General features: G+C 38.1%; 3 protein-coding genes, 1 non-coding gene and 1 pseudogene across 4 annotated transcripts in view; 3 read left to right on the plus strand and 2 right to left on the minus strand.

The window, feature by feature from the left end:
- Window positions 1–2,184: 2,184 nt before the first annotated feature.
- Window positions 2,185–3,969, minus strand: LOC108851834 (uncharacterized). Its single transcript, XM_018625303.2, has 5 exons — window positions 3,424–3,969; window positions 3,296–3,332; window positions 2,964–3,200; window positions 2,836–2,883; window positions 2,185–2,758 (listed from the first exon to the last, which is right to left on the minus strand). The coding sequence occupies exons 1-5, from the start codon at window positions 3,723–3,725 to the stop codon at window positions 2,498–2,500; spliced, it is 885 nt and encodes a 294-aa protein (XP_018480805.1). The 5' UTR covers window positions 3,726–3,969; the 3' UTR covers window positions 2,185–2,497.
- Window positions 3,970–5,580: 1,611 nt separating this feature from the next.
- On the minus strand, window positions 5,581–7,622 carry LOC130510733 (pentatricopeptide repeat-containing protein At4g31070, mitochondrial-like). The gene is given in 2 exon segments (XM_057007327.1): window positions 5,581–5,827; window positions 5,829–7,622. Coding segments are annotated over 2 exon segments (1,845 nt in total). The 3' UTR covers window positions 5,581–5,776.
- A 113-nt stretch (window positions 7,623–7,735) lies between these two features.
- TRNAR-UCU (transfer RNA arginine (anticodon UCU)) lies at window positions 7,736–7,808 on the plus strand. The gene has a single exon. It is a non-coding gene; the product is annotated as a tRNA-Arg (tRNA).
- Window positions 7,809–8,815: 1,007 nt separating this feature from the next.
- LOC130510662 (wall-associated receptor kinase-like 18) lies at window positions 8,816–11,588 on the plus strand (annotated as a pseudogene).
- Window positions 11,589–13,445: 1,857 nt separating this feature from the next.
- Window positions 13,446–13,768, plus strand: part of LOC108855734 (uncharacterized) — a 57,653-nt gene continuing 57,330 nt past the window's right edge. Inside the window, exon 1 of the mRNA XM_018629618.2 lies at window positions 13,446–13,737. Within this exon, the coding sequence (XP_018485120.2) occupies window positions 13,631–13,737 (107 nt within the window). The 5' untranslated portion in view covers window positions 13,446–13,630. The remainder of the gene's footprint in view (window positions 13,738–13,768) is intronic.

The raw sequence follows: 13,768 nt of genomic DNA on the forward strand, positions 1-13,768 counted from the left end.
AGTAGTAATATGATTTCATCAGGACAGAGCTTTACTTATATACTTTGCTTCTTTACTTGAAGGGATCTGTATTAGGTTTTGTCCAACAATGTATACGAGTGTGAAGCAATGTGCAATAATATCAAGCATACGATTGTTCGTTCTCATCAGATGAATTTGTTACAAATGGATCTCAGAATGACAAAACAAAATATGGTTAAAAAAGGAAAAGAGATCTAACTAACAAATTTGAAAGCTCTCACAGGACAGCACTATTGGCTGCTTAAAATGTTGCTGACGCCTGAGAGGAGTGAAACAAGAAACGAATGAATTGAGAAAATCGGTAACCCAATGCAACTAGCTTAGTGCCATGTTCTTCTTAAAAGCGATTCTGGGAAATCTAGTTGAACCTATTGTTACATTATGAGTTCCAGATGTACCATGAAGAGTGAAAGGACCAGAACTTCATTAGAACATTGTCTGATCGTCTTGTAACGGTGTAGTGAGGTGATTTCGATACAAACAGAAGCTACATAACTATATGAAGAGATTAATACAAGAGACATAACTATTTGAATAGATTCTGTTTGTAATTTACAAATGCAGATGAAGCAATTTCTTTTATGTTTAGAGTATGGGGAAAAAAAGAGAGAAAGATTTGATGATAATATTTGAAGCCAAGCTTCTTATTATTTAATGATATATGTTTATATATAGATTGGAAACTCTGCTCTGATCAGATGTTATGATTTTGGTGTTCTAGACCACTAGGACTATCGTCAAAGTAGGATATGACACAGCACCATACAGGGAAGTATAAAAGAGTTATAATAAAACCGCTCCAATATCCATCGGCTCCTATTATACCTTGGATAGTAAAAAAAAGTCCTGTTAGTGCGGTAAATAACATGTGGCGTGATGTAAAATCCTGTGCCGGCCAATGGAGTTGCACCATCGCAATCACGGCTACGAGAAAAATCATGGCAGAATAGCATAACTCAGGTCTGATACTCGTCGGGACAAAATACGAGATGCAATACATAACAATCATCACAGCAAAGTACAAGTTGTAACGCCCACCCATTTCTAGTTGATATATTGGGACCGGAGCATCTTTGAACATGCACCTGATTAACATACCAATGTACGGAATACTGGCTGCACCGAGTATTTTGAATCTAGCCATAAATGAGCACAACCATTTATATTATTAAAAACATCCAATACATATTAGATACATAACCACAATCGATTTCCTTACGTGTACTTGGACTCATTTGTAGTACCACAGAAATCTTTCACCAACACACCTGTGTCGCAGAATACTCCAGGAAAACATATTATTGATATTGCCCAGGCAGTCAAAAAAAAAAGTCCAAGGCATTCACGACAATTCACTCTATCGTCCATTCTTTGTCTTCAATTAGGACACCAAACCCAAATTTTGACACAAAGTAAAGAAAAACAACTATATATATATATCTAGACTCTTGATTGACAAAAATATATATATATATATATCTAGACTCTTAAGCATTAAGCATGCCACATCACTCTAGATATTCACCACCAATGAAAATGACACATCATCGCGAGCCTTTATTAATGTATATTTTTGATTCAAGAAGCATTTGCTTGCAGAACTTCTGTGGAACTTCTTACCGAGGAGCTGAAGCTTCAAGAAGCATTTGCTTGCAGATGCGCATAGCCGTCATATGAATGTTACCCTTGCAGAAGCTAAAAGAGTTGCATCTCAGTACCAAAAGGAAGCTGAGAAATGCAATGCTGCTACTGAGATCTGTGAATCAGCTAGGGAGAGAGCGCTGAAGCTTTGTTGATCAAGGAGAGGAAATTCACTTCTCTGTGGGAGAAGAGAGCTCGTGAATCAGGTTGGGAAGTTGAGTAAACTGATTGCACACTTCTCAAGTCTTTTATCTTCCACGTTTCTCCATAATATGTAGTCTATATTGATTTGCCTTTGGATCAGAATGTAGCTAAAGGAAAGGCTTGTCCATTGTATTGACTTTTCTTCATGATATATATATATATATACAGTTTGTCCATTTCACTTCTCTAGTTAGTTAATATGAATGTTTGTGAAGAGAGACAAGCAGAGACAAGACAAAAAAAATGGAGATAAGTAACCTATGTACTGTCCTATAGAGTACATATTTTCTCTGTTAGCTTCTCCTACAAGAAATAATGTTTGACGAAAACCCCAAAACTTGGTGCTACATTTCATTTCCTTTTTTACAAGAGAGTAATTAACATTGTGCAAGTACCAAGGACAGGGCTTCTACATTTTACAGTTAACACAAAACCTCTCTAGATGATCTCCCTTTGGACATTCTCTGTAACTGTGTTTTTTTTGCTCGATCCGAATCACACCGAGGAAATGACTCTGCACAAGCATTTCCTGAATGTTGTGAGTTCAAAGCACATGTGATGATGCAAAGGAAGAAAATCCACCAAATTGTCTTCTTCTTCTTCTCAGCTACAAACCTCCAGTAAACCAATCCTACCTTTTCTTAAATCTCAAGCACTTATTGTGCTTAGTCTCGGCGATACTAGGCTCATTGGTTAGCTCTTTAGGTGGTGGATTGGTAAGAGAGAGTTTCTCCATTGCGTTTATGTACTTGCGCAGGTGCTTGATGTACTCAGGATACGTCTCCAGGTTGCAATGCCCTCCTCCTTTCACCCATAACGGATCGTACTTCTCCTTAGCCAGCTCCCACAATCTCTTCCCGTGCGAAAAATCCACAATCTCATCCTTCGTCCCCTGCAGCAGGTCAGCATCCACAAAACCCAATCAGCACCACGTCTCAACAGAACGAAATGAATGACAGATTCGCTTACATGTATGACAAGAACCTTGGAGTTGACATGACGAATCTTGTCTATGTTCTGCAGTATATAAGACATTCAGACAAAGAGATGGAACAATATATATAGAAGACTCCAAAGAGTGTTTTTATATATTTTACCTTGAAGATATCGAACCAGAGTGTCATTTTGACAGGATACAAGACTCTAATGCCAGAGAGAATAGCGCTGTGGAGAACAACTCCTCTAAGCCTCTTCAACCTTGAAGCCATGTGCAACGTTGGCCCGCTTCCTACAGACTGACCGTACAGAATCATCTCCTCTTGCTTGATCCCATAATCGCTTCTCAAGCAGTTGTACACTGCCTCAATGTCATAATAGGTATTGAACTCAGACGGCTATATCACCACCAAAGAACCAGAATCTCTAAGTCAGAAAAAATAAATAAAACATATCATTATGAAAAAATCACATTATCTTTGTGTGTTTTTACCTTTCCTGTTGAAGCTCCATATCCTGAATAGTCATAACTGTTTCGAACAACAAACAGAAAGAAACCAAGAGAGTTTAAAATGTTTTTGAATCTAATAACAAAAAAAAAACCACAAAACGTTTTATTACCTCATGATGTTGACGCGGAGATGAGCACGGAGCTCGAGGAAGAGCTCAACCATTTGACCGAGATCAGCAGCGTTGCCATGGGAATAGAGAAGGGTGAATCTCGCAAAAGGGTGTCTCCAGAACGTGGCGACGACTTTGTTACCGGACTTTGTGGTGAGCTGATGGACTTCCATGTTCTTGTCAGGCGAGACTCCGGACAAGACCAGCTTCCCTGTCTCTTCGTCGTCCGTTACACGGTACGTTGGAGGCTCTGGAGGGAAGAAGGCGAACTTGGCCGCCACGTTTGATGTCACATTACCCATTTGATCAAAAACCCCACAAGGAATCAGAGATAAAGATGAGAACTTTTGATGAAGAGAAAGAGAAAAAATAAACACAAACCCAAAATCTCTTCTCTCTCTCTCTCTAGCTCTGTCTAAGAAAAGAATAAAAAATGTTTTTTTTGTTTGTTTTGGTTTTGTTTGGTTTTGTTTTTTTAGAAGAGGCAAGAAAATGGAGAGAAGGTGGTGGAGGAGAGGAGAGGATCCGATCTTGGCGGGGGATGATGAGCTGTTTGTACAATATGTAACCAACTTCTTATATGTACAAGGGGTTTTATAGGTTAATTATTAATTATGCATTAGTCTTAGGATTTTACAAATTAGGCTATGAGACATTCATTTAAAAAAGTTATCAGACACAGTTTTTGAAACTCGTGCATAGTTTGATAATTCCGGTGGCGTAAAAGTAAATTCTATTTTATGTAACTAAAATTTTGTGTTAGCTTTTCAAACTTTTTTTAGGTACAAGTTGAATGTGCATTGGTAAAAAAAAACAGAGTTAAATGTTCATCATGTGTGATGGTTAACTAAACTATGATTAAAAATACTAATTTTTTAGTGTTCTCATCTATACTTTCATTTAATTTAGTTTTCCACAAAAAGAGAATGAAAAAGAGAATGAAGATCACAACTAATGCAACCTGTATCTCTAATGATATCATCTGATGATTTTCATTTTCCACGTTTTAGTTAGTATTGAAATTTTAGTCAAATACATTGGACTTAGTATAGTAACATAATTAGTCATGTTTAATTTTGTGTCGTTTGTGTCTTGAGTTTATATTTTACCCTTTTCAATGATCACTTTCTTTTGTTTTCTTACTTGGTTATTTTAACAAATATACACATGTCTTGCATCTTGAAATTGGAGTTAACACAAGAATGCAAGGGCCAGGATTTGGTCAAAGGCTGCAAGTAATGGCCTTTAATAGAATTGCTGTCAGAGACTCAGACATTCCTCTCAATTTTTTTTTCTTCTCTTGCCCCCTCCCATCTTCCTAACTTACTTTAATTACTACTAGTTGTACTGTTTATTTATCTTTTTGTCTATATTTCACTTTACAATCTTTTGTCTCATTCTTTTTAAGCACCAATAAGAAAACAAAGGAAACATTTCTCGTTTGGACAACTCTGCTTTCAATCTCTGACACTAATCTGTGTGCTTTGGAATTCGTCAGCTTCAGATTTTGACTATATAGTTGTTGTAAACTAATGACACAATTAAGTAAATGACGATTCTGTAAAAATAAAACTCTCAACTTCTAATTGGACAATGGCCCCTGAAACCCGCCATATTAAATGGGGCAACTAAAGGCTGTATCAATAAATATCACTTGCAGACTGGTCGTCACAGTCTCACAGATATAACTTTTTTACTGCGAAGGAATCTAATAATAACTGATCTGCTTTAAGAGATCTAGTATAGTACTAATGGTAAATATGCTAACCTAACCTAGTGAAAAAGTAAATGCTAGCTAGTGTAGTACATTTAATCATTGCATATGTATTGTATGATCTATGTAGCATATGTACATGACCTGGTCTAAAATGATGAAAATCATTGTTTTGTTTGTAACTTTATTTTGATTATGATAAGAGCTCGAAGGTTCTGAATTCTGATGAAACCACAAAATTGCATTACACTACCTTAAGGCTTGAGAAATTGCATACTTAGTTTATGGCCTCTTTCACATCCATATTAGTTCCGTTCTCCTGATTTCTCATAAACAATTCCTCCTCTCTCATAAGTCATTCCAGGGAACAATATGATACTATCACATCAACACGGAATCACTTAGCAAAGGCTCAGACTGGTTCCACAGAGTGAGACACGGCATAGCAGAAGTCATAAACTCGTTGGATGATCATGTTGGCAGCCAGCACTCACAGATTGGTTCCTGTCGCCAGGAAACCAATTTCCGCAAAGCTTTATGAACTAATCCTCACTTCAACCGTTGGAACATTCTTCAAGAGAGTGCATCAGTGATGCTAATTTTGAACTTTAGAAAGAGAACAGTGCTCAGATAAAATCTTCATATAGGAGACCGAGATTTTCCTTGGTAATCTACAGTCTGTATTTCAGGACTCAACTCTACTGAATCCGTAGCTTTTGTTCAGTCCTCGTCTCTGCATAACTCTTCTCACTTCTTCTGCACCATAGCAATTACCAGATTCTGTGTGAATCTTGCTCAACAACACGTAATTGGCTGGATTGTCAGGTTCAGATATCATTAGCTCATTTGCAATTATCTTATGTGCAACATCACGCCTGTTATGAATCTCGCAAGCAGATAGCAGAGAACTCCATATTCTTGCACTTGGTTTCATGGGCATATTTTTAACAGCCTCCACGGCATCTTCAATCTTCCCAGACCTTCCAAGAAGATTGATATAGCAAGCGTAGTGCTCCAGTGCGAGTGACATTCGGTTAGTTTTTTCAGCTTCCGTGAAAATCGTTCGAGCTTCTTCTACCAGACCAGCATGATTACAAGCCGATAAAACTGCAAGAAATGCCATTGCATCAGGTTTCTGTCCACTCTTTATCATCCATTGAAACATTTCTAACGCTTCTGAACCATGCCCATGAAGACCGTATGCATTTATCATTGAGCTCCATGACACAACATATTTCTCACTAAGTTGATAAAACACATTACGCGCAGCAAGAAGACTGCCACACTTTGCATACATATCTATGAGGGCGTTTCCCAATACGGTATTTGACATAAAGCCACATTTCAGGATGTAAGAATGGATTCTAAATGAAAAACTCAGTGATGCTGAATGGGTGCAAGCTGAGACAACAGCCAACAGAGTAACTGAGTTGGGTTCAGTTCCTTCTTCTCTCATTTGACTTAACAGATTCATAGCTTGACTGCAGTCTCCAGCCTCGGCATAGCCACCAATCATCGAACTCCACATCACAACATCTCTCACTTTAGATTCTTCAAAAAATAACCTAGCGAGACGTACATTACCACATCTACAGTACATTGTCACAAGAGAAGCTCTTAACCGTTCATCTGAATCGAATCCATTACGAAACAAAAACCCATGAATCTCCTTCACCAGCCTTAATCCAGAACCCAGTTCCACACAAGCAGGTAGAATAGACATCACCGTGACACGATTAGGCCTCAAGTTTTCTCTTTGCATTGCTAGAAACAGACCAATGGCCATTTCGTAGTTACGATTCGCAACATAACATGAGATCATGGCGGTCCATGAAACCTCATTCTTCACCTCCATCTGATCAAACACATAAAAAGCCCTTGCGGGGTCATCAAACTTCAAGTACATATCAACCAACGCCGTTGATAAGAGAACCGATCCCTGCATCTTCTCATCAACAAGAGAAAGAGCATGAATCATTCTCGCTACCTTACTACTCCTTCCCACGCGAGTGGAGAGAGCCAGTAGAGACGCAACTAGCTCAGACTTCGGAACAAATCCATCAAAATACATCTCCTTTACCAACTTCACCGCTTCACACAACAACCCATCTTGGATATAACAATTGACAATGGAGCAATAGCTAACTGTATCTCTCTGATACATTTCGTCGAACACCTTGCGAGCGGAGAATCTGCTAGAGAGTTTAACGTACATGGAGATGAGTGAATTGGAGACAACAGTGTCACGATCAGCACCTGTCTTGAGACAGAGACAATGAAGCTGTTCGTTAATTAAGAAAGGCTCTTGTTGAAAAGAGCAAGCTTTGATGACGGAAGGAAGAGTCGCTGTGAAGCCATCAGTGCCTAAAGGTTGAATCTTTTGCTTGTATAGTGTCAACGCTTCGTCGTGGAGTTGTTCCGAGACCAATCTCTTTAGCTTATTGCCAAGCTCCAAGTTTAGGCGGGAAGTGAAAGATCTTGCCATTATATGAAAGCTAAAAGACATCTCTAACCGAACATACGTTATATATGTTTCCAGTTACCGAACTTCATTATCAATGATATAAATAACATTTAAATTAATGAGTAAAACAACAAGCACCCATGGCCTAATGGATAAGGCGCTTGACTTCTAATCAAGCGATTGTGGGTTCGAGTCCCACTGGGTGTGTCTGTCTTCAATTTGAGGGTTGACTTTTTTGAATATTTTGGTTTCTCACTTTATTATTCCTCACGCTTCCACTACACTCGTCACAGACTCTTTGACATTGACTGAAATTAGTGAAGGGATCAATAGCAGCAGCTCGAGTAGTGAACGTACGTTGTAATAACTCTCACTTAACATATAAAAAGGGAGACGAGCTGAGGAAAGATCTAGTGAGACAAAGAACAGAAGAGTTCTTATGTTTGTGGTAAACATACTGAAATTTTGTGTGTGTGTGTGTGTGTGATATGCTGTGAATTGGTTATATCTGATGCTGCATTATGCATACAGTTTTTATTAGTAAACAAAGAATGTTATACACTTTGGGTAATTTGCTTACCTATACAGATTGATTGTCTCTGTTTTTGTTACTGTATTCACTCTTTAATTTATAGGTCATACAGTTTCCTGGTTTTTCTATATTTTCTGCAAAACTGAATTCAAATATTGTTTTCTGTATTCTGCTAGTGTATGATATAAACGTGACTTTTGCACAGAAAGTTTAAACTGCATGTGTAAGAAAACTCATCTCCACTTTTAAATTTTTAAAAGTCTCCACTATCATTATATTATTGCTCTAATCTAAAGAGACACAACAATAAATGATGAAGACCATCAGTAGAGGGGAACTTTATCCAGTCCTCCACTGACAAAGGCCATTTGTTTTTCTTGCTGAAGCAAGAAGATGTGCTCTTAGATGGACCGTTGCATTCAAGAAAGCCAAACTACAAGAGTTAATCAACCATATATAAACCAATAATAAGCCTGTCACAGCAGTAAAAAAAACATTTCAAGAAATGATAACTACTTTAACGTTGATTATCACTACTTTAAAGTTCCACTATACATAAACCAGAAAAAAAAGCTTTCCGCCATATTACTGGCCTGGGGCCATGCGGAATTAAGACCATTGGTCGAGAGACAGCCTTATCCTCTGTCTCCCACTTAGAGTATCTGTCTACTTTAGCAAGAAACCAACTCACTGAAGATCAAACTTGCTATTGAGTAAAGAAACATGATCAGCTGCTCTCTCTTGTTGGTTTTATTCAAGCTGCTTTATTCTGCAGTTCTCACTGCTTCAAGCCCTTGTAAAAGTCACTGTGGAGGTGTAGAGATCCCATACCCTTTTGGGATAGGAGAAGGTTGCTACCTGGAGAAGTCTTACGAAATCGAATGTACTAACAAGAATTCTTCAGGAAAGCTGGTCCCTTTCCTCTCTGCCGTTGGCAAAGAAGTTGTGAATATTTCTCTTCCAGCTGCAGATAATTACTTTACTTCTGAATCAGGTGGGTTAGTTTATTCTCTATCATATGGATCTGTTCGTGTCAAAACCATGATAACATCTACAGAATGTCTCAACCGTGGAAAAGAGTCTACAGAATCAATAATGAACTTCACTGGTAGCCCTTTTTTCATTGACGACACAAACAATCTCATAGCGGTTGGTTGCAACGCCAAAGTGTCACTGACACATATAAAGCCCAATATGGTCGGATGCGAGTTGGTTTGCAATACGAGCAAAGACCAGCCAAGCAACAACATTCCTTTTCTCGACAAATCAGGATGCGCTAGCGAAAAACTGTCATACACAACATACCAGGAGGACTGTACTGGAAACAAACCAGAAGCAACTGCATGCGATGGAAACGGATGTTGTCAGGTTAATTAGGCTTCCTAACAACGACCCTCAACAAGCTATTGGTATCAGAATAGAGAGAAATGATATAAACTCAACAGCAGCAAGAGAAGAACATTGTAGAGTAGCCTTCATTGCAGATGAAGTCTACAACTTTGTCAAATGCGACAAAACCACGACAGTTATTTGGTAAATATGCTACGTTCACTCTAAGGTGGGTGATCCAGACGAAGAATCATTCTTTCATGAGCTCTTTGCCCTGCAACAACACAAAACATTATCGCCATTCTAGTTACTTGGTTGGGCCTGAAAGGAAGTGTATCTGCGACCAAAGCACCATTTCTGAGATTACTTATGCACATTGTGCTTGCAAAAAGGGTTTTACAGGTAACGCATACATCTCAGGCGGATGCCAAGGTCAGTATATGTTTCTTCCTTGTGTGTGTGTGTGCAAGCGCATCATTTCGAGTGCTACAAATCATCTCTATATAAATTTTTAAAAGTTTCATGATATTTGAAATCCAGACGTTAATGAATGCAAAGTCATCCCCTACGCATGTGGAGAAAGGAACACTTGTGTTAATACTCAAGGAGACTATCACTGCGTGGCCGACAAGAAAAAAACAATACTCAAATCACTGAACTTTTAAATCCTTGATAAGAAAGTACGATCAACCTATAATATTCTTGTTGCGGTTTGCAGGGGTCGGCTCAGGTTTTGGTGTCTTAGTTCTAGTTGGTGGAGTTTGGTGGCTGAGAAATTTATAATAAAGAGAAGGATAACAAAAAGGAAGAAGAAGTTCTTTAAACGTAATGGAGGACTACTCTTGCAACAAGAACTAAACACAGAAGAAGGCAATGTCGAAAAGACTAGAATCTTCAGCTCAAGAGAGTTAGAGAAAGCCACCGAAAATTTCAGCCAAAACAGAGTTCTTGGACATGGAGGTCAAGGCACTGTGTACAAAGGTATGCTCTTAGATGGTAGAACCGTGGCAGTCAAGAAATCAATAGTTATAGATGAAGACAAACTACAAGAGTTCATCAACGAGGTTGTGATTCTCTCCCAGATCAACCATAGACACATAGTCAAACTCTTGGGATGTTGTCTTGAGACAGAAATTCCTATGCTGGTTTACGAGTTCATCATAAACGGAAACCTCTTCCAGCATATCCATGAAGAGTCTGAGGGTTACACTATGGTGTGGGGAATGCGCCTACGGATTGCTGTGGACGTCGCATGAGCTCTCTCTTATCTTCATTCTTCAGCAAGTTCTCCAATCTATCATAGAGATATCAAGTCATCAAACATACTACTAGACGAGAAGTACCGAGCCAAGGTGGCTGATTTTGGAACATCAAGGTCAGTAACCATAGATCAAACTCACTGGACAACGGTTGTTTCAGGTACTGTTGGGTATGTTGATCCAGAGTATTACCGGTCCAGCCAATATACAGAAAAGAGTGATGTTTATAGCTTTGGAGTTGTCCTAGCTGAACTTATTACTGGAGATAAGCCTGTCATAACAGTAGAAAACACTCGAGAAATAATAAGCTTGGCAGAGCATTTCAGGCTCGCCATGAAAGAGAAGAGATTCTCTGATATTATTGATGCTAGGATAAAAGATGATTGCAAACCGGAACAAGTAATGGCAGTGGCAAATCTGGTGTCCAAGTGCTTGAGCTGGAAAGGAAAGAAACGTCCAAATATGAGAGAAGTTTTTATGGAGTTGGAGAGAATTTGTACTTCTCCAGAGGGTTTACATGAGGTGAAGATGCGGATTGATGAAGAAGGCGAGGAAGAGGAAGAAGAAGAAGATGAGAATATGAAAAACATGGGAGTGCCTTGGAGCATTAGTGTGACTGCTCCAGCGGTTGGTAATGTGGCTTCACCTTCTTCTGATATTGAACCATTGTTTCCTCGTATTACATGGTGACTCAATCAGGTTAAATTAGTGTTTAATAAATTTGATAATCTTGTTATAAGTTAGTTGTGGGGAGACCGTATGTTGTAAGTTTGAGTTTCAACAGAGGATTTAACACATTGTTTTTTTTCTTCTGTATTTTATGTGTGTTTGAGATTATGTATTTGTAATTTATATTCGAGATTTGTAAAATTATTCTTGATGTCAATAAATTTTACTCGTTCAGATAAAAGTTTATGCTACAAATTGCTAATACCTGAAGTTGCTTACAGTTTACAAGACATTAGGGTTTTGGTGGGTAAGTTATACGATTCTAGTGTGGTATAAACAATGATTGTATTACTTTTACAAATTGTCTCTGTATTTTAAGTTGGATCATTATCTATCTAAAGGCTATATACGGTCTATGAGCCGTAGTTTCTTAGTTTTAGTTAACTTTCAAATGTTCTTGTAAGTTGATTTTTTGGTGACTAATGTTCTTGTAAGTTCATAATATGAATGTAACCTTTGCAAGAAGCTGCATGTAAAACTAACCGCAATGAGACTGTTTACTTTAGGCCGTAGAACTCCACACGTTTTGCTCTGCTGCCTCTTACGTGGATTTACCGGTGGAACTCGAGTTCCTCCCCCCACCCTTTTTCCCTATGCATTTGTCTTTTTGAAGTTATACATGTTTGTAGTTGAGATTATGGTATGTTGTGAATTGCACATATAGCTCTCAAGCTGCTTAAAATTTTGTTCTGGTCTGTTTTGATACAACAAGACAATAGGTTCTTGGTGGGTAAATAATTTTGTAAACTATTTTATAGTTTTACTTTAAATTTATCTTACATAATTTAAAATTTATGGATGGTGTTAGATGTTTTGCAGGAATCTGCATGGACAGAAGTAACTAGTTAATGTGTCGTTGAAAAAGAAGTAAACGAGAAGAAAAAGAGCCTTCCGACATAATTGGTGGGGCCATAATGAAATTAAGACCATTCCTCTGGAAAACTTCATCAGTATCCATTTTATTTAATCATCTAGCCAAGGAGCGAACTCACAGTTGCTTTGAGTAAAGAAACATGAGCCTACGAGATAATACATATTTTGATCTATCTTCTTGATTCTCTTGAAGTTGCTGATCCTTTATTCTTCCGGTGATGCTGCTTCAAAACCTTGTTTGCGGAGGTGTAAAAATCCTATACCTTTTGGAATTAGAATTGCTATTTGGAGAAGTCTTACGAAATCCAATGTTGTAATACCTTAGGTTTCGTAAGCCTTGTCCATATTCTTTCTAATTCCGAATGGATATGGTATCTTGACACCTCCACAGAGACTTAGACAAATGTTTGACAAAGAAGAGGAAAAAGTTTTTCAAACATTTTGGGGAACTACTATTGCAATAAGAACTAAACACAAAAGAAAGGCTATGATGAAAGACTAGAATCTTCAGTTCTTGGAGAGTGTTTGAGGCAATGTTTGAGTTTCCGATGAGGATTTTAGGGAAATACAGTATTTTTAAAAAAAAAATTATGTGTGTTTGGGGTTATGTATTTGTAATTTATGTTTGACAATTATAAATTTACTCGTTCAGGTAAAAGTTTATACTACAAATTGCAAAATAGCTGAAGCTGCTTACAGTGTTGATTCTTCACTGATTACAAGTAGATAGAGGGTTTTGGTGGGGTTCAATTTTTTTGCAATTTTCTTGTCCTTTACGGATTGTCTTTGTATTTTAAGTTGGATCATTATCTATCTTAATTGTATATATGTGGCCTATGAGCTGCACTTTCTTAGCTTTAGTTTACTGCTTTCAAATGTTCTTGCAAGTCCATAATTAATTATATGAATGTGACTTTTGCAGGAAGCAATAATATGAATTAACAAAGGAAAAGTCTATAATTTTCCGAGTGCTTTTGGGGCAAAGCACGTTTGGACAGAAGTTTTGGACAAAACACTGTTAAAACGTTTGGAAAAAAAGTAACTCGTCTGTGGTGAAAACAAAAATTCACTGCGAGTGTTTGAGAGAAACACACGTGGAAGACCATCAACGTTAGGAGCACAATCCTCCATCAACGGCGGCGGCCGATAAGAGCTTTTTATTTTTTTCAAAACTCACCTGGTCTCTCTTTACTTCTTCCTTCCCGTCGACAGCGATGATCGTGCAAGAAGAGCAAAGAAGCAAAAGGCTCCCGTTCTAGTAGCTCTCTGGTTCCTTAATTTCTCAAAAAAGTAACCTTTCATAGAAAATGAACATTGGGATTCACAACGGATGGAGAGCTTCCGTCACTTCAGAAGACCCAAGAAGAAGAAAGCTCCTAGATTTGCTCGGATCCTACCCTAACGCTATCCCCAGGTCTTTACACTCTTTATACATTTTCTAAAGC

Source organism: Raphanus sativus, chromosome 4 (assembly GCF_000801105.2).
Source record: "Raphanus sativus cultivar WK10039 chromosome 4, ASM80110v3, whole genome shotgun sequence".
NCBI classification, from domain to species: domain Eukaryota; kingdom Viridiplantae; phylum Streptophyta; class Magnoliopsida; order Brassicales; family Brassicaceae; genus Raphanus; species Raphanus sativus.

What these genes read in the sequence shown, in the direction of transcription:
- LOC108851834 (XM_018625303.2), bottom strand. Translation starts at nt 3,725, where the DNA reads ATGGGTAATGTGACATCAAACGTGGCGGCCAAGTTCGCCTTCTTCCCT. An exon ending in CTCCGCGTCAACATCATGAG is followed by an intron (nt 3,333 to 3,423) that starts GTAATAAAACGT and finishes TGTTCGAAACAG; the next exon opens with TTATGACTATTCAGGATATG. An exon ending in CCAAGGTTCTTGTCATACAT is followed by an intron (nt 2,759 to 2,835) that starts GTAAGCGAATCT and finishes GACCTGCTGCAG; the next exon opens with GGGACGAAGGATGAGATTGT.